The sequence below is a fragment of the Cimex lectularius genome, unplaced genomic scaffold, assembly GCF_000648675.2.
Source record: "Cimex lectularius strain Harlan isolate CLEC.00 unplaced genomic scaffold, Clec_2.1 scaffold41, whole genome shotgun sequence".
Classification (NCBI taxonomy): Eukaryota; Metazoa; Arthropoda; class Insecta; order Hemiptera; family Cimicidae; genus Cimex; species Cimex lectularius.
The window spans coordinates 2,950,230-2,974,677 of NW_019393011.1; the positions used below are offsets into that span (position 1 = coordinate 2,950,230).

Consider the following 24,448-nt stretch of genomic DNA (forward strand, 5'->3'; position numbering starts at 1 on the left):
TTAAATTCTTTTTATTTAATTTAAAAAGGATTGAACTCCACACTCACTCCATCATTCATAATTTCTATTTCTATTTTGTTGTAAAACTATGAAAACCAAAAATTTATTATAAATAATAATATATATTTAAGTAAACAATTGTTATATAAATGTACGTGTTATGTACCATCAATAATGTTATCAAATCAATAAAAAGAATCATTAGAACATTAAAAAATTAAAAAATATTTAAAGCTAAAATCTCTTGCGTACTCACTGCGCGCCATAGGACTTTCACCAATCCTAGAGACTGGCAGTAACGCCTCTATAATTTAGAACCTCCTCGCTCGTTTGTATTTGTTTATTTACAAAGTTGTCGGCACTCGATAATGTTTTTCTCTCTCTTGATTTATATTTAATTAAGAAACTCTGCACATTTATTTAATATTAGAACTGTTTCGATCGTATGGAGTCAAATCCTTCCAGATACCAGAAATGGACGATGAGCCTGTTTCCAACTTGAACACGAACAAGGAAGATCCGATGCTCATTTCCTGCGAATGGACGGATTGCCCTTTCTCGTCAACATCAGAAGACACTTTCTACAACCACGTATCTTATCATTTACCCGATTTGAAAGTCATTAAACACACAGATGGCGAAGGTAATTTGAGTGGAAAAGTTGTGAAAAATACATTTTTTTTGCATTCTGACCAAGCAAGCAATTGAAAAGAGTTACATGGGTTCTTCATACTTCTGTTGAAAGAACAAGCACTTGTCATGTTCCATGGAAATTGTTCAATAGAGATAATGTCAGAACATGGTACAGTTCTGCTATGATTGATCCTCTGTAATCACTCTTATTTATAAATTGGAGAATATGCCCTTAAAATATAAATACTTAAGAATTGTTTTGGGGTGTATGAATCAATGTTTATTTAGTCATTATTGTGTGGTGATTAGTGACTGTTAATCGATAGTTATTCAGAAATCGTGAGATGCGGTCTGGTGTGATGTAGGTTTCAGAAAAACATTTTCTTAGAAATGATAAATTATTGAGTGAGTATGGTGTTCAATCCTTTTTAAAAAGATAGTTCCTACTCACAGTAAGTTGTTTTGCAACATTTTCTTTATTGTGCCAACGTTTCGAACTTTATTGAGATCATCTTCAGGGCTCAAAGTGCCCTGAAGATGATCTCAATAAAGATCGAAACGTTGGCACGATAAAGAAAATGTTTTTCTGAAACCTACATCACACCAGATGCATCTCAAGATTTCTGAATAATTAGTCATTATTGTTTACTCACAAAAAATATTGATTAAGGTGTGTTTATTTTCAGTTTTGTTCGAAATGCATTTTTACAAGGTGTTTTGCTACTTTAAAATGGAGAAAAAAAATAGTGCATTTTTGTCATTTATTTTTTCTGTTATTACTGCAAAGAGAAAACTGCAGCTCAGACTGCTGGAAAATTTGTGATATGTATGGAGATTTCTTTGTAGTAGAAAGCACTGTCCACAAGTAGTTTGCTGGCTCAGAAGTGGAAATTTGATGATTTGAGTCATAAAATACACGGATGGCTATTACATTCTACATTATTACTATTACATTATTATTATACATTATTACTATTACATTCTAAATCAAGCAAGATGCTGTTGAAAGAGTTACATTGGTTCTTCATATTTCTGATGAAAGAACAAGTACTTGATCATGTTCCATAATTGTTCAATTATGTTCAATAGAGACAATATCAAAAGAGCATGGTAGTTAATTTTTTTAAAAATCACAACACACTTCTAAACACTTTAGGAGAAAGCACCGTTTGTCAGTGTGGAAATTTTTATTCAAAAGAAACAAAGCCTTCTTGTCGTTCTTTAATCATTGAGAATGGACAAATTCAAGCTTTTATTACACGTAACCTATACTTGGGGGATACTTTAAAATGGAGAGAAAAATAGTGCATTTTTGTCATTTATTTTTTCTGTTATTACTGCAAAGAGAAAACTGCAGCTAAGACTGCTAGAAAATTTGTGATATGTATGGTGATTTCTTTGCAGTAGAAAGCACCATCCACAAGTGGTTTGCTGGCTCAGAAGTGGAAATTTGATGATTTGAGTCATAAAATACACGGATGGCTATTACATTCTAAATCAAGCAAGATGCTGTTGAAAGATTTACATTGGTCTTCATATTTCTGATGAAAGAACAAGTACTCGATCATGTTCCATAATTGTTCAATTATGTTCAATAGAGACAATATCAAAAGAGCATGGTAGTTAATTTTTTTAAAAATCACAACACACTTCTAAACACTTTAGGAGAGTTTGTCAGTATGGAAATTTTTATTCGAAAGAAACAAAGCCATCTTGTCGTTTTTTAATCTTTGAGGATGGACAAATTCAAGCTTTTATTACACGTAACCTACACTCGGGGGACTGCGGTAGCTGTGGTCTGCATGATAGACTCTTGGCTTACAGACTCTGCGGTCATGGGTTCGATTCCCACGGTCAACCCTGGCCCTTTTTTTCACGCTACCCTTCCCCTATCTACATATGTACAAAGTAACAAATACATAACCACCCTGGTTCATAAGGCCATAAAAAACCGTAAACTCAATGATATGCAATCTAACAATATCTTGTATAAGTAATTCATTACAGTTAAAAGCAGCTTTATATGTTTGTCATAGCGATATATGGGTTCTTCATTTGTGAACTGTGAAGAATTAACTGGACCACTTTTCATCTGTGATTTTCTCTTAAAATGCGATGTGCATGTCCCATTTTTAAAAAGACTGATAACGGGATTAAAAGTGGGTCCTTTGCAACAATGTTCAGAGAATAAAATCCTAGGGGAAATGCAGCAATTTACAGTTAACAACTCCAAAAGTCTTATTACACACTAAGAATCTCGTGCATTCAGTGGGATTGTAAGGGTGCTTTATTGCAAGCTTCTACCATTCAAACAAACCATTAATTTTAGGGTATGCTGCACAAAATTGGAATGATTGAAGTCAATTGATCCATATCGACCGGCATTGGCTAACTGTAAGGGAATTGTTTGCCACCAGGATAATTCCCGACCCCCCACATGCCTGCATACGCGGCAGAAATTGTCGCCTGACATTGTCTTGTAGATTTTCACTTATTTATGTCTCAGCAAAATTCTGTTATTGGGAAAAACTTTAGTTCACTTGAGCACTGCAAAAATACAATGAGAAGTTCATCATTCAAAACCACGAATTCTAGAAGAACGGATTACAAAATTACATGGAACATGGCAACATACAGCGAAACAAAGTAGTTCATATATTGTTGATTTAATTTATTTACAATTACCTAAAATTTTCATTGAATTACCATCAAAAAATGACTATAGACTACCTAAAATTTACAAGTCTGTTGGCCCTTGGATAGTTGGATATTTTTCTTAAGTCAATGAGTAATAAACATTATGCTTCTTATATCAGCATTTTTTTCCAGAAATGTATGAATGTCAATGGGCCAAATGTCTCTTTACCACAAAAGATCCTGACCTGGTCACGAGACATGTGAAATATCATGGATACCATCGAATATTAAAAACCAGAGGTCAGACTTATGCTAAGAAGAAAGGCTTACCAGTACGCGTAGTTTTTCACTATAAATTACTTTTCTTTTCAACTCATTTACAGTCCTTTTATTTTAGTCATGTACATACACAGAAGAAGACACACTTCCTCTTGAGCATAACGAACCGATCGTATGCCTCTGGGAGCATTGTGATGAAACCTGCCCCGGGATCAAAGAAATAATTGACCACATAGCTTTTTTCCATATCAGATCGCTTAGTGAAAAACCCCACCAGAAATATTCATGTGCGTGGAACGGTAGGTTAGCCAATAATTACATTTTAAAAAACATTGAAAAATTTAAGAAAAACTTTAATTACTCTGATATTAAAGGGTGCACAGCATCAACAAATAAAAAATCAAGACTTTTGGAACATGTCAAAGTTCACACAGGCGAAAAGAAAACAGCATGTCCACAGTGTGGCAATGTATTTGCAAGTAATGCTAAATTTGAAGATCATTGTCATCGACAACTTCCTGTAGATGGTAACTTTTCTTCTTCTTCTTCTTCTTTTAATTCTATGTATTTTTATTGGTATAAATATTTTACAGAAAAAAGTCACCAATGCAATTATTGCTTTAGCTACTTACCGAGTGAACGGCTTCTAAGAGATCACATGAGACAGCATGTTCATCATTACAAATGCAACTTTTGCGGCATGACCTGCCATACTCCAGGGATTTTAAAACGCCATATTAAATATCGTCATACTCCAAGTAGAAAATATGCTTGCCCTCTGTGTAGTTCTAAGTAAGATGGTTGCATTTTTATTTTGTTTATAAAGAAACTTATTTTATTTTGTTAAAGATGCAAAACGCACACTGACCTCCGGCAACATCTTCTAAGGCATACGGAAAACAAGTTTACTGAATTATCGTGTAATGAACCAAACTGCAATTTCAAATGCAAACTTCAGTCTGTTCTGACTAGACATTTTTACAAAGTAAGCAATCTTTAAATAACCTACAATTCTTTTACAAAACACTTTTTTTTCTTTCTTTTTTTTAAGGAGCATTCTGAAAATTTAAAAGGCGGTCGATATTGTTGTCACCTTTGTGACAAATCATACACAAGAGGATTTTCCTTAACCCGTCATTTGTGCTCTATGCATAATGTGCGAAAGCCTTCTGAATATTCTAGATTTATGTAAGTTGAAAATTTGTTGTCAAATGAAGGAAAATTGTTACATTATTTTTATTTTGTAGTTACAAAGCTGGTGGCGATGGCTACAATCGGCTGCAAACGATTCGTCTTGAAAGTTTAGAAGTGGCTGAAAATGATAAAAAGGTTGGGTTTGTAATTGAAATATTGTCTGTGACTTGTTTTTGTTAATGTTTCAACAATGAGTCAGCCTCCAGATTCGTTGGTGAAAAAGTAACAAAAATTGACTGCGAATAATGAATGTTCTGTTTGTTTGGGATCATAACCATGAATAAGCGGAAATCGTATAGAAACCAAGTTTCTGTTTTGTACATTTTATCTCTGGTTCCCCGAGGTCCCATGTGACATATGTACAGCGATTTGAAGTGGTTATACCAGTGATTCCTAAACTGTGCGCCACGGCTGTCGTACAAGGGTGCCATGAAAATTTTCTTTAAAAAATATTATTAGTATTTTTATATTTATAAAAAAACCTGAAACTAAACTCCGCCTGGTGACCATCCAATATCAATATTAATGCTAATGAGACAGTTGCAATTGTGTATTTTATATTATTGCACAAAAACAGTATTTGCTTTTTGACGCTCCTCACAAACCAGGGAAACCTAACCCTGCAATAATTACACGGTTGGTGAAATAAATAGGAACAATTAATTGAGGTTTTTAGTTGAGATGAAAAAAAGTTAATGGCACGAGTGGGATTCGAACCCACGATCTTCAGCTAGATACGCCGCTGCTCTACCACTTGAACTATCGTGACCACAATCCATTCGGACACCAACCTCCTATCTCAACCCCACCTTTTGAGTTTTCCCTCCTTTTTGCCATTTTTCAAATATCGTGTAATTGGTTTGGATTCTCGACGACAATTGAAATGGCCACGGAGAGCTTTAGTGAAGTTTACTTCATATTAATTCTTTAAATTCACTAATTTCGTGGTCCACTTGACCAATTAAATCATTACAATTAATTGAGGTTTTTAATTGATGAAAAAAATTTAATGGCACGGGCGGGATTCGAACCCACGATCTTCGGCTAAATACGCCGCTGCTCTACCACTTGAGCTATTGTGACCTCGATCCACTCGGACATCAACTTCCTATCTCAACCCCACCTTATGAGTTTTCCCTCCTTTTTGCCATTTTTCAAATGTGTAATCGTGGGTGGGGATCGTGGGTTCGAATCCCACTCGTGCCGTTAACTTTTTTCCATCTCAACTAAAAACCTTAATTGTAATAATTTAATTGGTCAAGCGGACCACGAAATTAGTGAATTTACAGAAATAAATAGGAACGTTGAAGGTTGTCACAGACCTAGACAGGAGTGACGTGATGTTCCTCACCCAGAGAAACCTAGCCTTTGCAGTTCTACTGTTAGTTTCTGTGATGGTCCTTTGATGAACTTTGTATTCTTCAAAGTAAATAAACAATTAAAAAGTAATCAATTGTAATTTAAGGATCCATGAAATTCAAAAGAGATGAGTTTCTTCTTGCATATTCATTTCAAATGAAAACATATCCTTATTGGCACAATCAGATTAACTTTAATTAAATTATACAAATAAAAGCTACAATTATTAGTGATCTGTAGTGGGCTTCAAAGTAAGTTCAATCCTAAAACTACTCTATCAAAATGCTAAAGGTGGGATGAATATTTAGATTCATTTTTGTAAATGATGGTTTTACTCACTAAATTTGATGTTTTGAACAATAGGCATCAACCAGCCCATAGGAAATGTTAATTTTTTCATGAAATTTTGTCTCTTTGTTATAGGTTTCTAATGAATGTTCTGATGAGGATGTTGACGAACCGGAGGCAGTAGAGGTAAGATATAAATGTCTAGAAAATAATATTTCGTGGCAGGAAGTGATATTTGGCCAAGGAGGTCTGGCAATCTATCAATTATAGCTTGATATTGTCGAGATGACAAGGGATCAAGTTGTACAAAATCAGATTGCCGATACGGTAACCTTACCGCCTTTGATTCTTTGAGGCGCAGATTGATTTTGTTCTACGTTAACATGAGTGAACAGAAATATTTAACTAATTAAAAATTGAAATAATTATACAGTAGTATTCTAATTTTTCTCTTTTCTCATTAATTTTGTACACTTATCTTTTCTTTGTCCTTGAATTTTGCAATGCTATAGTGGTTGTTCGTCTGAACTTGTGCCCAGTAATAAAATTAATTCATTATATCCTCTCTAGAGGAAAGTAATTATTCATTTATAAAATTTATCTTATCCTTGACAGTCTCATATCGCAGACCACCATGACAACCGCTGGATCACTTCCCACCACGATAATCATTTTCTGTCTGGCCAACCTTAAGATAATTTCAATAAAACTCACCTCTTGTGTTTATTCTTTAGGGACAAGAAAGCAGTGGTGAAACCGAGAAAGATATCAACGAAAGAATAACGATAGACGTTGTCGATGAATCGGGCAAAATTATCCTAAGCAATAACGTCGATGCAGTTATTGCTGAAGATTCACTACCACCGGATGCCAAGATAGTAGCCATAGGGCATTGATTTGAATTTTAATGACTTTACTCTGTAAACACATGCTAATGTGTGCAGGGGGTGTCGGTGGTTGCAACGGTTTAGGCACATCACTGTAAGGTAAAGGTCCCGGGTTCGAATCCAACAGCCTCGCATTCGAACCCGTCAATGTGTTTGTTTTCAAAACCATCAATACCCCGAGGGCTGATATGGACTCTGCTTTTGTGACCCCTTGTAATAAAATAATAATAATAATGCCTGCATGTGATATGAAACAGAAGGGAAAAGTGTTTGTAATTATGTAAATTAAAAAAATAAAGAAATAAACAAAAGCAATTTTGTTTCATAAATATAATTATAATATTCTCAAAAAAATGTTACATATCTATTTAAAGTTTTGTAAAGCAAATGTTACAAATGTTCCTATTTTACATTGTTTCAAATTAAAAATAACAAATAAAAGTATTGCTTTTATTAAGTTTTTTTAGTTTTTTTTTTTTTTTTAATTTAAACAAGAAACAAGTATGACGATAAATAACAATCAGAAATTATTCAATAAATCACCAAACTTAACTAAGGGGAAAAATATTTTATCTTTAAGGTAACTTTGTTTCTATTTTTATTATTATCATTTAAATTAATGGCACTGATTTTTGGGAATCAACAACACCAAGTTATTAACATTAATAACAATTGTACTTCTAAGGTAAAATCTAAAAAATTTTGTACATGAGTTCAAACTTGTAAAGCGGAGATATTTTATTATTTAGATTCTATAAAAACTATAACAAACAGTCGGTTATATCAAATGCTTCAGGTTACCATTTTATTTCTCTTCTTTTTCAATTTTTGGCACATTACTGTTAGAATTGTTTCAAAATGCTTGTTTCATCTTTTAGTCTTATATTATAATGACTAGTATTACAGGTGTTAAAAAAAAGTGTTACTGTTAGTGATGCGTTATTTAAATGAGTAAAAGTGCGTTTAATATACTTAAGTACTCAGTGATCAGATTTTTTTTTTTTCAAATTATATAAATGTATGTGTTTTACAGAAGAAACTTCTAAATAAAACAAAAAATGTTTTCCTGTATAATCAATCTCTGGAAAAAATGTTTAATCGATAATTGGTGATGTGCTATGAGATAATTAATTTTAAAGGTATTCATTGAAAACAAAAACTGTTTCAAAACCTTACAGTAACATATCTTAATTTTACAATATCTCAAACCCTTCGAACAGGGTAAAAAATATATTTAAATTTTAAAAACTTCACAAAAATATTTGTTTTTATTAAAATACGATACAAACGCTATAGTGTATTCAACAACATTTTGAAAAATAAAATTTCTTGATCAACAAACATAGATTAAGCAATGTGCAAAAATAAAGTATGAGTGTGTAAGTTTATAACAAAAAAGAAAATCACAAAAAGTAAGGATTAACTTTCTGGGAATAGTTTGACTCTTAGAGCTAATTAGTATTTATTAAAAGAAAAAAATCTACAAACTATTAAAATTCTAACAAGTTTTGGAACCGATTAAATTTTAGGGAAATACTTTCTTTTAAATTTTCACTTTTAATTAAAGTGAATTTAAAAAAATAATACAAGGGAACATGAAAACAATGAACATTCAAACTCATGGGGAGAAAAATATAATATTTCACATACTACTTTGTACTAACACTTATTTTTATAAAGGTCACTATAACATTTTGAACAGTAATAATCTGTCTGAGGGTTGCCAAAGAAATTACAATCGTTGGTTCTACACAACTGACTAGTTTCGTAAAAAGTTGAATTTGAAAGGTAAAGTGTCATATCATCGTTTGACGGTGGCTTCACGGGCGTCAGTTGGCTCACTTTATCGTGTGCCTCTTGATCGACTTCTGTGTAAAACTTCGACTTTCCGGCATTGTACCTCAGACCTCCTTCAGCAGTTGAATATTCCTGTCATATTACCTATATATGTAGTAAAGTAAAAAGAGATAGTAAACATGCAGTTAAGTTGTGAAATAAACAAAAATGACCAAACCGACACCACAAACTAAAAGAGCAAGCAGCTTTTAGTACGTTACAGGCTGAAAAAATGGCAGTGCATTAACCTCGCCTACTTAAGGGAAATCTAAAAACAAAAAAGAAAGAAAAGGAAATAAAACTTTTAAAGTAGACAGCATTAAGTAATAAATTACTCATCACATTAATAAAAAAAATACGTCTTATGCAATTAATTAAAAAAATAAACATCTAGCATTGTATTTTCAGTATAACTTGAAAATGTTGAAACTTTCAGGGCTTTACTGCACTTTGCTCAGTCAGACGTAGTTAACTTAATCATTAGGCAATTAGAATTTTAACAAAAATAAATGGAAAGTATTTACAATTTAAAATAATAATAATAATAATATGCATGTAAACTTTTTTTTATAGGTGCAATTATGTTAAGAAAGCAATCCATGCAATTCAAACATTTCTGTAAGCTATGTCTAATAAAAGTGAACTAAACACGACTGGCAAAAAATAAATTTCTATTTTTTCCTCTCATTATTTAAAATGCTAGTAAAACCCAGAAAGGATAGACAAATATTTCCCAAAATTCCAGCTGGTAAATAAGAATTAACTTAATTAAGGTTCAAGAGTATTTTTATTAATTACCACTTAATACAAAGTGTTTAGTGTTTACTAAGTACATTTTGAGAAATACTGGCTCATAAAATAAGTCTGTAGCGTTTTTTCTCAATAATTTAATTTTATCCCTCTTGTGTTTGGAATTTTTATGTAATCATTGGTTACACACTCAGAAAAGGTTGAGGCACAAGGGTAAACTGCATCCGCAATACATACATACATACATACACACACACACACACACACACACTAACACTGACATAAGCAATCTAACACTATACTCACCCTAGGGTTACCACCCCTAGGAGACCTTCCCCTGCTGGGGTTTTGGGGAGGTGTGCCCAGACCAGGGCATCATAGGGAGGGGGGGCTTTCAGGCAAGTCTGAGGGGGTGTGGTTGTAGCAGTCACAAACACGATCCTTCCAAAGACCCCCCCCCCAATTAAAGTGTCTTGAATATGAATAATTGTGGTCAGTCCTGGTGGGCTACACTTAAGCTGTGGTTGCCTTCTGTATGTGTCCCTAAAGCGCCTAGTTCTGCCCAACAACATCCAATGCCCCAAAAGAAGAGGACAAATACGGCCTTCTCTCAAACATCGCTGGTGAACAAAAAACTGGCATTTAAGCCCCCATGATCACCAGAGGCTAGGCTTCCTCAAGAGCCAACTTTAGTGAAGAAGCTGCGAGTAACCAGAACACTTGGGTCATCGCAGCTCCTTCTCAGAGTCAAGTTTGTCCTGAAGACGTGTCAACTTCCGACAGCTTTCATAGAATGAAAACTGAAGCAGCATGAATCCAGATTGACTTCACTGAATAGAGAGCACGCTCTGACTGTGTTCTTTGATCTGAGGAAAGCACATGATACGACATGGAGAAGTGCAATACTTCGGAAATGTTGGGATATCAGATTTAGAGGTAAATTACCCCAGTTCTTTGGTGCTTTCTTGAGGAACCGAAGATTCCGTGTCAGATTTTGTTGTGTGGGATCAGCTGCTGGAACAGGAAACACTTTTGTGCCCTGCCACAAATATTGGCAAGATCAACAAGGTGCTCACTACAGCATTGGTCGCAGGCCCAGTGAGGGTTAACGTAAGAACACAAGGCGTAATAGATGGAGCGAAAACATTGTACAATTAAAAACAGCCGTCCAGTGCACGAGACAATGTTTTCAGCACTGCTCAGACCCAGAGCATAAGGACCCATTGCGAAGTGAGCTTTCTGAAAGAGCTCTGATGCACCAAGAGAATGAAAACTGTTCGTTCAGTTTCTTGTAAAGAACCTTCTTTTCATCCCAATTTATAAACATTTTTACAAAAATATTTGCATTTTAGTAGGAAATTTGCAGATGGACATGTATTCTAAAATTCTTCTTCCAGCGAGGAACCCATATCACTTTGATAAACATCCACTTTCAGTTATGTGAAAGCTTGTATGAGATATAAGTTGTTTCTCTGCGATGTCTCATGATGTTAAGTGTGAGTTATTTGGGATAAAAGTTTGAATTTTGTCATCACCAATGGTCGAAATACATTCACAGCGCTTTGTCTTCCAACTTGAAATTTACGCCTATGAACTGAGCACACCACTTACAAACAGTACTTTCTCTTAAAGCATCATCACTGTGCATATGAATTCCCCTAGCATTCTGAGTTACAGTTTACCTTTGCAATAATAATAATAAATTTAAAAAAAATATTGAATGTAGAAAATGCACTATTTTTCCTTCATTTTTAATTAAATTAGGAAACTACCTTGTAAAATTACAACATCTCAAACAAATCGCATAAAACACATCAATCTTTTCAATTTTGGGATTTGGATTTGTATACGCTTAAATCCACACATATACATATCAACATATAAACATGTGCCAAGTTGAACCTATTTGCCTCTCATACTCTACAGGCAATTCCAGCTTTTGCTATTTATTATACACCCAAGAATACATTGCTTAACAATCTGAGAAGCTCTGGAAGTTAGCAACAGGTTGTGAAACAAAATAGTGTATTCTTAATTAAATTTATTTACTAGTAACTAAAATTTTTAAAAAAATTTAAAAAAGCTACGGACATATTTTATGACCAGCGATATATGGGATGATGAAAAAAAAGTTTAAAATAAATATATCAAACCCATCAGGATGCTAATTATCATAAACAAATAACTAACATGCAAAAAATTGTAATCATTATTAATTACCGCTTTGTTGTTTTCTAGATGTAACTGAAACCTCTCCCTTGCTGTGTCTAGATAGTTTTTGATCATTACCTCGTGGTATTCATGCCTTTTGTCAAGGTTGAGGAGTGCGCAAAGAATCGGTTTTGATTGCCTTTGAGAATTGCTCCTCAAAAGTTTCATCTTTAACTTTTGGCCGACTGACTTGCCGATACTTCCCAAAAGGCCATTTTTCGGCTCTTCTTGCGGCGGGGCAAGCTGCAAAAAAATTATTTTGTTAAACAAAAATATCTCAGATAGCATTCGTATAGAGTATTTACGTTTGGTTCAATATTGATCAGATTCAAATAAGTGGAGAGCAATTCTACATTCTGGGCATGAGTCAATTCCACAAAATGGCCTTCATTGTTTCCATTGTTTCCTGGATCAGGATCAATGCTGAATTGAATGGGTAGTAGGTCACCGAGCATATCAGTCAACGGAATGGCAGGAGATGCTGCTGTTCACAACCAAAAACATTCCGATAAGTTTCTGACAATTTTAGAAATCCGTTAACAAACATTCTTTACCACTTGATGGTGAATCCATTGAGACAAGAGCAGAAAAATGACCCCCATCATAAGCTAAAAGCAGAGGGGACCGAAAACACTCATCAGGATTGCATTCTTGTGGGAGGTAAATCCCACCAAAAGGTATTGGTGCTAAATCATCACCATTCATATCCTAAATTAAAAATAAAATGATTAAAAAAGATAAATAAAAAATCATATGAATCATGGGAATGTTAAATATTCTATATATTATTTTCATTTACAGTTGAATCTCTGTATTATGCTTTAAAATTTGGAAACTAATTTTTTTTTTTTTTTTTGTTTTTACATGTTTAGTTAACTATAGAAATTTTATTTAAAACAATAGTTCTTCTTACTTTTAGCACTGTATCAGCTACAACGATAATAGGACGTTTCAGCACATGGGCCAATGCCAATACATGAATTTCCTCAAGGCTCTCGTAAATATTTCCTGCAGTGCTTTCTGAACCAGGCTCGCTGAAAAACAAACAAACCAGGATTTACAGATCCAGGTGGTATGCATTCACAATCATCTTTATATTTAGCATGGTTTACAGTCATCAATGAAATACACTGTTGAACCAAATTAATGCACTACCCTTAAATTTTAATTAAGGTTTATTCATATTTAGCATACCAAAAATAGGTTTGGTTGTAAAAATAAGAATTGAGTATAAAGAAAATGTTTATTTGCTAATTTTTAAAAAAGTATTGAATAAAGAAACAAAACTGAAAATTCAACAACAAATAAAAAGGAAAAAAGTTTGTCCCCTTTAATAGCGAGTATGGGCACCTCTCGCACAAATCATGTCCATTAAATGCCTTTGCATTTCCTGGAAAAGATTTCTGATAAAATCCTGAAGAATTCTTTCCCATTCATCAAGAACAGCCATTTTTAACTTTTCTAGGGTGTGACCTGGGTCCACTGCCATACTCATCGCTTAATTTGGTCCCAGATGTGTTTGATTCAGTTCAAATCTGGACTTCGAGCTAGCCAGCAAGCACTTAATTCTAATTCTAATGGCGGGAGTAACTAAGACTCTCTTAGCTGACCCTCCTTCTTCCTCTTCTGGAAGTTGGTGGTTTGGCGATGAGTGTCCTAGTTCCAAGGGTTTTAGGACCAAGACAACCTCACCTTCACGTGGTGGCCGCTGTTACACCTTACGTTGCTGGGTTAGCCTGGCAGGGTAAGCGAACTAACGAGGCTCTGTCGTCTGCCTAGGCGGTGTGGGGCGGTTTCAACTGGCAATAGCATCGGAGACGATAATTTCTTTTTCGAAGGATATATTTTTCGTTCTCCTTTCATTGTCTCCCCCGCTATTGCCATGTTGCGCCATCCGGATATGACTACGGGGGGCTACGTATTCCCTTTGCCGCCGCAGGTCGCTTGCCGCCTTTGTGGTTGCTTGTGTTCCTCTGGTGGCGGGGGTCATGGTGGCCTCTCAAAACACTACTGGACCAACCATCCTGATGATCAGTTGTCCTTTGTCTGCGGAAGCTGTGGGGCCGGTTTTGACCGCTTTCAAGCCGCTGCCTGCCGTACGCCTCGTTGTCCAGGCGCGGGGTCTGCGGCTCCCCTCGGGGAGTTTGCATGCCCATCCTGCGCCAGGAGTTTTACAACAAAGGCCTATATACCTTAAAAAATGCAATCCTCAGGCTGTGCACGGCCCGCCGAGCACAGCCCCATCAAGCTTTAGGAGGAGGGTGTGGTCTGCTGAGGAGGATGCGGAGTTCAGGCGGTTGATGGCTCTCCATTATCCTGCGTGAGGATACTCCTCCACCATAGCGGCGCTCATCCCGGGCAAGACCCCTGCTCAAGTCAGGGAGCATGCACGGAGTTGGGTGGCTGCTGGGGAGGGGGTTCCGAAGCGTGGCGATGGGGGGGCGGCCGGTTCCTGCGGTGGAGGCAGCAGAGGATGGTCGTAGGGACATTAGCAGTGAGGGCGAGCCCATTGCTCACTGCCCTTGGATGTAACACAATTCCCGGACGTGACGATTTTCCTGATGGTGACGAACTCCCGGCACTTCTAGCTCCCGACCAGATGACCGACGGGGGTCCCGCTTTGGACGCTGACTGGTGCGTTAGCACAAGGAGCGCTGCTCTTAGCACAGTCTACGTGGGGAGGTTGCGGAGGTCCTGTGGGCGGCGGACATTTGCGATGGCCTTCTGAAGGGGGATTTTCCTCCGACGGAGGGTCAGATCGACCGGGTCGTCGAAGTGCTCTTGGACTGCACTCTGGCGCGGAGACCAACTCGGGAGGCTCAACTGAGCCGTGCGAGGAGGGTCACGAGACGCCAGGAAGAAAAGAGTCTACGCCATCACGCAGGAGATGTACCGCAACTGCCCCAGGAAGCTGGCCCAGTTGGTGGAAAGTGGAGATCTCCGGAGGTTGGACGGAAGGGGGCTGGACGGCCATAGCAAACCGACAGACACAGTTGCCTTGAATTGATGTATTGGATCTTCTTGAGGTCAAAATGACCTCAAGAAGATCCAATACATCAATTTAAACTACGGAGGTCGATCAATATCAACTACAGTTGCCTTGTTTTACAAGCAACAGTGGAGGGAAACTGGCGAGGGCGATGAGCATTTTTTCCCGGGTGAGCTTCTCAGGAATTCGTCTTCGCTCCGATTTCCGTAAAGGAGGTTCACATGGGGATGATGCACGTCGCCAAGAAAAAGAGCGCGGGAGTTGATGGCATCATCAGAGAGGATTTGTCCAGGATGGCAGGTATGAGAACCACCCTGGTGAAACTGTTCACGGTCCTCGCCACTTTTGGGCTCTACCCCCGTAAGTGGCGAGAGAACCGGACAGTACTCATACCAAAGCAGGGTAAGAATCCCTTAAGTCCCTCTGCATGGAGGCCGATAACCATAGCCCCGATAACGGCGAGGCTGTATTCCGCGGTGATCTCTAAGAGGATCGCGGCGTGGCGAAACTGTCCGAAAGGCCAAAGTGTTCGACAGGAGACTCGCCGGGAGGGACTTACGATGGTCCAGCTGGATGTGGCCAAGGCGTTCGACACCGTGCCGCATCCAGCCATAAAGGAGCCCTTTGCCGGATAAGTTGCCCGCAAATCGTGGAGACGGTCTTGTCCTCCTATCGGGGAGCGACGACAATCATACCCACGGATGTGGGGATGAAAAGGGTGAAGATCGCCAGGGGGTGAGGCAGTGCGACCCATTGTCGCCCTTGCTGTTCAACCTGATGGTCGACCCCATTATTTCTGACCTGGCATCATCAGCATGTCCTGGATGTGACAGCCTCGGCCTCATATACGCCAGCAGCAAAGACGGCGGACTGGGGTTCCCTTGTCTGGTGCATGCGGTCCCTGTGGCGCATCTACGGGCCAGGCTGGCCCTAGTGGACAGTTCCGACCCGTGGATCAGGGGGCTTTACGACTCCAACCAGGTGGCTGCTCGCACTGCTGCAATAACCCATACCATGGAAAGCCACCAAGACGAACCGTACATTCTGAGGCAGACCTATCTCCTGAGCCTAGCTCAAGTGGTAAAGCAGCGGCGTATCTAGCTGAAGTTCGTGGGTTCGAATCCCGCTCGTGCCATTGACTTTTTTTCATCTCAACTAAAAACCTTAATTATTTGTAATATATTAATAGGTCAAGCGGACCATGAAATTAGTGAATTTTATAATCATTAATGAATCCTGTTTTCTTGGAACTGAACACACCTAGAAGTTTGATTTAACAATCCAAATGTTTTATGGTTTTTTGTAAGTTTGAAACAATCGAAATGTTTTATAATTTTTTGTAAGTTTGAAACTATCAGAATTTTGAGATCCAGTATTACCAGTATTAAGTGTGAGCGCAAAAGCTAAGTAGCTGTATGAGTTGGGATATTTTTTTAAATTGTTATTTTAATATTTCTGTTTAGAGGGGCATCATTTTAATCATATAGAGGCGTGATGATAATGAGCCTTGCACAGTTGCAAAATCACCAAATGAATTGACCTTGAGGGTAAAATGTGATTTGGCATGACTGTAATATCAACCATGAATCCTTCTATGGTAAAAAAACTTACTCAGCTGTAATTTTTATTGCTGAAATGTTATAATTTAGCCTTTACAAATAAAGTATACCACATCACTCAAACAAAAGGGTTACCTTACTCAATCTCTCCCCTTTACATGATCACAAACAAAAAGTGGCTTTTGGGAGTGCCATCCTGAGAAACAAAGAAATAAAACTAGATCTAAGAAGAAACTAGGGGACCACAGTGACCGAGTGGTTATGGCATCCAACTTGTACTTGCCATGATAGTCCTGGGTTCAAATCCCAGCATAACACTTGGAATTTTCAAGCTTGTGCATTAGACAAGGTCTAAGTATGAAGAGGACAGTGCACCTCCAGCCTACTTCATCTGAGAAAATCGTATTACTGTTCAATAGACAAAAGTTTAAATTCATTATGGCACCAATTGTCCTATGACCCCAGAAAAAAAAGAGAAGCTATCACAAAATTCTGGAGAGTACTGCCCATAACAGGGCCTGAAAAAATGAGAAGAAACTCAACTTTGACATACCAAGTGGGCATAGGTAACAGAAACATTGAAAGGAAGGCAACCCCAAGTTTCAGGGAAAGGGTCATAATGGTCCCTGATGGATCAAAGATGGAACAGAAAATATGTTTAGGAATGGGGTAAAGAGGTTGAATTATACCCCTGGAAAATCCCTTGGACTGGTTCCAACTATATTCCAAGCTGAGGTCCATGCAATCCAACTCTGTGCAGTTTTTTTTTTTTTTTTTTTTTTTTTTTTTTCCCAACAGATACCATGAACTGGAGGAGTTCCCTCCTGAACACTGCAGCTGTACAGCTTATTGTACTTTATCCCTGGCTCCATTTTTAGGGGCTCGCAACACAGGTGTGAATTTGAGCCCCCGGTGTGCTGGTGTTCTTCCATCAAAGAAACTCATTTTTGAAGGGGGTTGGGACCAAATTCAGGGTCGCTGAGATCTGATCCCACTCCTTCCATTGATGAGTGCCGTGTCAATTTCTTTCAATTGCGGCCACCGGTCCTCTTAGGCGTCAGAAAAAGTCCAGACGCAACGGTGGGGATCATACCCACGACCGCGGGATCTACTAGCCGAGAGTCTGACGCCTTAACCACTCGGCTACCGCGGCCCCCTCTGTGCAGAGTTAATAAAGAAGAAAATAACACTGAAATTGCTTTAATAAAATTGCATGTATATACTTTCAGGTAAAAGGCATTTGCTTTTTGTTCCAAACTGCACACTGGAGAAAGTGCTCAATTAGGAGCTTGAAAAAATTGCTTGAGAAGGAAAAACTCAACCACTTGACAAAAGCACTATTTATGAGGCAAGATAAGAGATTCATAAATCTATTAAAACAAGGCTTGGAACTGCTCTTTCCCTCTCAGGAGCCAAGATTGAGGAAAACTATAGTCCACTATTATAGGCCCTGCCTCTTAACTACCAACTAAAGATGGGCAAAGCCGGACAGAAGCATGCCGTCACATATCCTTTGCAAATGTGAGGCACTAGTCCGTTTATGGTATAGCAACTTCATTAAGGCAATTCTTATACTAAAAATTAGTTTGGTGGGTCAAAGCACACTTTCCATTGTATGGTCTTAATCACTATAGATCCACACGTTAATTACCTTTGAACGCTCAGCCTCCTGAGCCTTGGTTCTGATGAAGCCATGTTAACAATTGCATTCCATTCTTGTCTCCATTCAATTTCAGAATATACAAGTCCCGCTTGAGCGTTGAGAAGATGTTGCTGTCTCCTCCATCGCCTCCAAAGTGCTTCTTTCCTAGGAGACTGGGTTAAGTAGCAGTGCAACGTTTTCCTAAGCGTCAACAGCCTATCATGAAAACCCCACATCCCTTAAAAATAATATTTAAAAAATATTAAAATGCAAAAAAAAATCGTTTTTATTTGTATAATACCCAATGAAGCTGCATGAAGAAGACAATTTCCATCGCCGCTTGTCGATAAAGGCCAAAGCCTCTGACAATAGTTTGTCCACCAATTCAATCGATTGGCTTGCTCTAATGACGATTGGGTTGAAATGGCAATTAGATCTTTTACTAAAAACTTTTTAAACTCCTCTGAAACAATTTATACATTATTAGGCTGTAGTTTAATAATTTCTTCATATTTTATTACCGTCAAAAGTATTGATATCCGGGAGAGCAAAAGTGTATATCGGTGTTTCTAAAAAGTACTCTTGATCTTCTAACATAGATGACCTAGCTTGTGAGACAATATTTACATTATCGGTCGCTCTTGATATTCCTCTGTTGAGCTTTTTATCTGTAAAAAGGAATCTGTGAAATATTCACCATCAACCTAACGGCTAGATTATTAGTATATTACTCTCGAAATCATTATGTTTTCTTTTATGCTCGGGCATTGTAAATCTGCCGTTGCTCGGTGAACTTGAGGATGACAACCTCTGAGGGGATGTGTTCGGGGAGCTCACTTCTCTACCTTCTATTGTAATCGGTATTACATGAACTTGCACATTTTGAATGATATTGCCATTCGGTTCATCCTCAATCATCCTTCCAAATGAATATCCGTCCAAGTTACAATGCTGGAAATTACAGTAGATTAAATGCTAACCTAATAAAAAAAATATATAAAAATATATATATAATAAAAACTGTAACTCTAGAAATAGGTCTGATCAATTTGAAATGGTAAGACTGAAGAAAAAAAAAGTATTGATAACTGATTACAATGGACCAGTGTTTTTCACAACAAATTCAAAATTATTTAAAAAACACAAATTATAAAAAGTATTATTTATTCTTCTCTTCTTTCGTTTTGGTTGTTCACTTGTTTTAAGATCTTTTTAGGTGTTTTTTTCAGTAACTTACAACCACTTTAAAATATTCTTTTATTATATCGACATAATATATAATAAAAGGATAATCGATATAATTACAGGATATTTTGAAATGGTTGTAAGTTTCTGAAAAAACACCTAAAAAGATCATAAAACTTATTTATCTTTAATAAATAAACACACGTTCTCACAATTGAAGTTTCGTTGTCTGACTTTAGTCGATCGAAGTACTTCTCATGATTCAACTTTTTAAATAAAATTGGACATGAACGTAAAGTCCATCTGCAGATAAAATTTATACTTAAATTTGCATAGTTGAAATAATTACTAATCACTGATTTATACAAGCCCAAATTGCACGTGCGATTATACAGTGTTAAGCCTATTACTTCTCAGAGTCTTCCGGCAAGTCCAGCTTTTTTAATTTACAATAAATCACCGGCAGGCCTCGAGAATCACCTGCTGGGTTTTGGCAGTCCGAGGTCAGACCTTGGCCTTTATCCATTCATATTTACATTCACGCCTCTCACACTACACATTCATGCCAATAAATACATTCACTCAGGACACCAAAGTATCAGTAATATACAATAAAACAACCCCGTTTCTTCCAAGTATCGGAACAGGGGACCAAGATACTCATTGCTGTGCTCAAGCACAATTCTTATATCGAGTGGAATTCTTACATGTTGTCAATATGGAGGAATTGCACCCTTCAATTAGGTCACACCGAGCAACCTTTCTCCACGGGCCAGGCACATATACAGGTTAGGGATGGTTAGGGTTATACATATACAGGCTTTGGCCCAAAAGAAAGTGCCCATGTTCCCTTTAAATTCCTCCAGGTTCCCTTCAAATATGTTAAGTTTATTACTACTCACACTATGTATTTATTTATTTATTATTGTAACATTTGTTTTGTGCCATTCAGTATGTATATAGGCAAACTTTCTTTTACCCGTGATTTCGTCCATGTGAAGCTCTGTTTTAATGTACCTTTCTAATGCGATGAAGAGTGCTAGTATGGCATTTTAACATAATGCCTTGTTTCTCAAATTATTCTCTCCTTCAGTTCACTTCTGTCTATATATGGTAAAAAATCTTTTCTAAAGTGCTATCCATGTCATTATAGGAATGCACTATCGAAATTTCAGCATTTAGATCCAGTGGTTTGGTCTGTGCGTTGTCTGTTAGTCAGTAATAATTCTATATTATATACAACAGAGTAACAAAATTATAGACACACCCCTAATTGTTTTGATTTTTTAATGTAATGGGTTTTTACTACAAATATTTATTCAAAACACATGAAATAACTTTAATATAATAAACTTAATATTAAACTTTAATTTTTCAGTAAATAAGAGAAAAAATTATTAAAATACTAAAATTAAACGATTTTGTCTGCGACAAAATTATAGACACATGGAATAAAATCAATTTAAAACAAGGTTATAATATTTTGTGGCATTAGCACTGTTTTATTATTTCCAGTAATTTTTCTGGAATGGTTTTGTACAAATTTGGAATAAAATCTTGAGGCAAATTATTCCAGGCAGTGGTGACAGCTGTTTTAAGTTCGTCGACAGTTGTACTGCTTACAGTCTTGATATACCATCCTCGATCATTTTCGCCGTACATTTTCTATAATGTTCAAGTCTGATGAGAGTGCAGGCCATTCAAGTTTTCAATGCTGTTCTGTGAAAACCATTCTTTAACAATTTTTGCATTGTGTATGGGTGCGTTGTCCTGCTGGAATATTGGAGTCCCTTCGCATAAATCGCTGAAACTAGTTTTTTCTTTGTCCAGTAATTTCTTGTAATATTCCGAATTGATTTTTTTTTTTTTTTTTTGGAAGAAAACAAAGATTCCCTTTTTTATTACACCCAAATCATCAAAGATCCACCAGCCATTTGGCGCCGTGACAAATTTTTTTCTTCTTTAGTTAGATCATGAAAGTAGTATGCGTATCTGTCCGAGCCGTTCAAATTGAATTTTTTGTCAGAAAAAATAACTTTTCAGCAATAATCTTCATTTTTCAAAACGTGGTTTTCAGCAAATTTGACACGGGCTAGTTTGTGGTGGGGTTTCAGAGGTGGTTTGCATTTCAGTTTTCTTCAGACTATGATTTCATTTTTTTTAAGGAATCTCTGAACAGTTCGAACAGAAACATCAACACCCGCCTTCTCATCAATGGCTTTTGCAGTCGAAAAGCTGTTTGAAGCAACACACAAGATGTGCGATTTGTCTCTTCTAGTCAAGGAATGCCCTCTTCCATAGTCTTCACCTTGTCGTATTATCTTCGATACCGATGAAAAACTTCGTTTTATGCGTCGTGCGATATCTCGGCAGCTCATTCCATCTTCATTGAGCAAGTGAATCAACCGGCGCTCCTCATCAGAAAATCTTCTTCCTTTGGGCATTTTAAAATTTTGAATTGCTCCAAATGAACTCCAAATCACTTTACTATGGCACACTACAGTGAATACTGAATAAACCTTTGGAGTTATAAAATAAACATAAACAAAATATGTGTCTATAATTCTGTTGCAGCTAAATCAAAACAATACTATTTGAGATATTGAGATGTACATTTTTACAAGGTTATTAGATCAAGCCATTTCCAGAGTTAATTTTCTTTTAATATTCTAATGGCAAAATAAATAATTTTTAACTGTTGAAATCGTGATTTTTTAATGTGTCTAAAATTAGACTGATCTACAAGTCACTGGTTGTATGTAGATCGTAAAAATTGTATAAAGGATTGTAAAAAATATATACAGTCGACTCTTGTTAATTTGTAACTTGATATCTTGAATTTCTTGATGATATGAATTCGCAGAAGGACACTTCGGTAAAACAAAAAAATTCTATGCATTTTGATACACTCGATAATACAAAATATTTTTTCTTAACAGAGGAGAATTATGAATTATGAAAAAATGACTGTATATTATATTTTTTGTTCTGGTCTTTATTTTCATATTTACTTTTTACATTTTTTTTTCTTTTTGCATTGTTTTGGACATGGTTATGGTGTTGAAGTTGATAGCGGTATTTATTGAACATCACGTCTTTTTTTCTTTTAATTGCCTATGAATTCAGGTTCAATGCCAGCACACCTTAAATTATTCGACCAATGCGTGTCAACTGTGCTTGTGCAGGGGTTGTTTCATTGAATCCAGTACTGATAATTTTGGGTATCTTGTTTGTGTTGAGAATGAATGTATATATTGGCTTGATTGTGTAGTGTGAGAGGGCTGATGGCAGCATATTGACAGGAGAAATATTTTTGAATAATTCACTGCACACAGCCAATTATTTTGATAATCCTGCATAGAGATGGACAGTATAAGCAGGTATCGTATGATATTAATCCTAGAGAACAAAGAATGTGAACTTTGTTGTGGCTTTTATGAACAGCTTTTCCGCATTGTTTTCTTTGTATTGAGATCACTTTAAGAATGTCATCGAAAAGAAGTCAAAGAGGTTTGTGTGTTAATATAAAATTTTGAGGTTTTTGTAATTTTCAAAAGGCTTATTACTTGAAATATTTTCCCGCCAAAATCAACAGGTGTGTCAAAATGAATAAAACAGCAATACATAAACACAGGACACTTCGCTTTTGTCGGTGCTACAGTTTCATAACACACTGTAACATTTAAAAGCACAGATATTCGACTGAAATGCTCACCTTTTTAAATGACCATTCCCTCGAGATGACTGCGAGAAACGGACGATATAACTATACAAAAATAAACCGCCCACGGCTTTAAATAACAAAACAAAACGAACTTTTAAGCCACCGAGAGAAAACCGATGGTGAAATTGATACGAACGTGATTTTTCCAACTACAACGCAGTAGTGAAAAATAAGAAGGTCATACAGCTCAAAAACTAGTAGGAAGGGCTGAAACAATACGACGTCCAGCTAAACTATGCCACACCTTTAGATAGATTTAACAATTTAAATAATTTAAAAACAACAAATCAGCAACTAGCAGGGGAAATTAAATATAAAATAATACAATTATCCGAAACCAAAACACGACATCATTCGCCCAAAAGTAACTGTCAGCTGGCGGTCCGAATGGGCGGAGACCTCAATACTCCACGTATAACTACAATCAAAAAATATAATGCGATTTATTGATCATTCGTGCAGTTTTTAATATTATAAATCAAATTAAAACATTGAATAACAAAATAAATATTGATATCAATAATTATAAATAAGTAGAACGCTCTCTAGAAACGTCTCAGAGAATGTCTCTAAGAGTTAAGAAAGAGAAGTAATACAACTTGCTTCAACGAAGTTCATTAAGTCGAAATTAACGAAAAATGAAATATTCGAATGATAATAGCTTAAATTTATAAACAAGTTGAGCCAAACATGTAGAGAAAGGTTGCTCGATGTGTCCCACTGAATAGAAGGGTACCATTCCTTGGCTCCATATAGAGAGCGTGTAGGAATTCCAACCGATATGAGAATTGAGCTTACTTGGGGCCCCCTGTTCTGATTTTTTGGGGAAATAGGACCATTTTACTGAATATACTCCTTTACACTCATGAAACCCGCATTGGGTCCATCATCACTTGACAGTAGTATTTTATAGATATTTCGTTTTGTTTATTTGTGTATATTGAGAAAGAATGTATTTATTTGCGTGAATGTGAGTAATGTAATGGAAGAATATTCATTATCCCATCGACCCTACATTAGGTTAGTTTTATAATATGTGTGGTGTTTAGTGCCGTTTATTTTGAGATCATGAGATGTGGTCTGGTGTGATGTAGGTTTTAGAAAAATTGTAAAATATGTGTAAAGGGTGAAAGGTGAATATCGAGAAATCCACTACCCTAATTAATGGTGTGTAAATAGGAAAGAAATTTAGTTTTAAGAATGAAGCACGTGATTAAGGAACCCATCATGCAAGGTTGACCCACAGACACTTACTTTGATCTCTATGTCTCTAAG

General features: G+C 36.5%; 2 protein-coding genes across 8 annotated transcripts; one reads left to right on the top strand and one right to left on the bottom strand.

The window, feature by feature from the left end:
* The first annotated feature begins 312 nt into the window (after window positions 1–312).
* On the top strand, window positions 313–7,730 carry LOC106663867 (histone H4 transcription factor). Its single transcript, XM_014389072.2, has 10 exons — window positions 313–643; window positions 3,463–3,602; window positions 3,668–3,848; window positions 3,924–4,076; window positions 4,143–4,341; window positions 4,399–4,534; window positions 4,601–4,737; window positions 4,797–4,878; window positions 6,526–6,576; window positions 7,125–7,730. The coding sequence occupies exons 1-10, from the start codon at window positions 475–477 to the stop codon at window positions 7,284–7,286; spliced, it is 1,410 nt and encodes a 469-aa protein (XP_014244558.1). The 5' UTR covers window positions 313–474; the 3' UTR covers window positions 7,287–7,730.
* Window positions 7,731–23,553, bottom strand: LOC106663866 (OTU domain-containing protein 7B-like). Of its 7 annotated transcripts, none has more exons than XR_001340104.2 (11): window positions 23,165–23,553; window positions 18,996–19,215; window positions 18,786–18,932; window positions 18,566–18,727; window positions 18,274–18,502; window positions 12,988–13,108; window positions 12,629–12,782; window positions 12,380–12,558; window positions 12,084–12,317; window positions 9,292–9,381; window positions 9,088–9,206 (listed from the first exon to the last, which is right to left on the bottom strand). XR_001340104.2 is itself a non-coding variant. In XM_014389069.2 (10 exons), exons 2-10 carry the CDS (start codon window positions 19,180–19,182, stop codon window positions 8,937–8,939), a joined length of 1,680 nt encoding a protein of 559 aa, XP_014244555.1. In that variant the 5' UTR covers window positions 19,183–19,215; window positions 23,165–23,553; the 3' UTR covers window positions 7,731–8,936. The 7 variants fall into 7 exon arrangements, 4 of the variants coding, with proteins under 4 accessions (XP_014244555.1, XP_014244554.1, XP_014244556.1 ...); XR_002910824.1 differs by having other exon boundaries at window positions 9,113–9,218; window positions 9,296–9,381; XR_001340103.2 differs by having other exon boundaries at window positions 9,113–9,218.
* Window positions 23,554–24,448: the final 895 nt, after the last annotated feature.

What these genes read in the sequence shown, in the direction of transcription:
- LOC106663867 (XM_014389072.2), top strand. Translation starts at nt 475, where the DNA reads ATGGACGATGAGCCTGTTTCCAACTTGAACACGAACAAGGAAGATCCG. An exon ending in TAAACACACAGATGGCGAAG is followed by an intron (nt 644 to 3,462) that starts GTAATTTGAGTG and finishes ATTTTTTTCCAG; the next exon opens with AAATGTATGAATGTCAATGG. An exon ending in CTAAGAAGAAAGGCTTACCA is followed by an intron (nt 3,603 to 3,667) that starts GTACGCGTAGTT and finishes CTTTTATTTTAG; the next exon opens with TCATGTACATACACAGAAGA.
- LOC106663866 (XM_014389068.2), bottom strand. Translation starts at nt 19,182, where the DNA reads ATGATTGAGGATGAACCGAATGGCAATATCATTCAAAATGTGCAAGTT. An exon ending in TCTTCATGCAGCTTCATTGG is followed by an intron (nt 18,503 to 18,565) that starts GTATTATACAAA and finishes ATTATTTTTAAG; the next exon opens with GGATGTGGGGTTTTCATGAT. An exon ending in AATGGATTCACCATCAAGTG is followed by an intron (nt 12,559 to 12,628) that starts GTAAAGAATGTT and finishes GGTTGTGAACAG; the next exon opens with CAGCATCTCCTGCCATTCCG.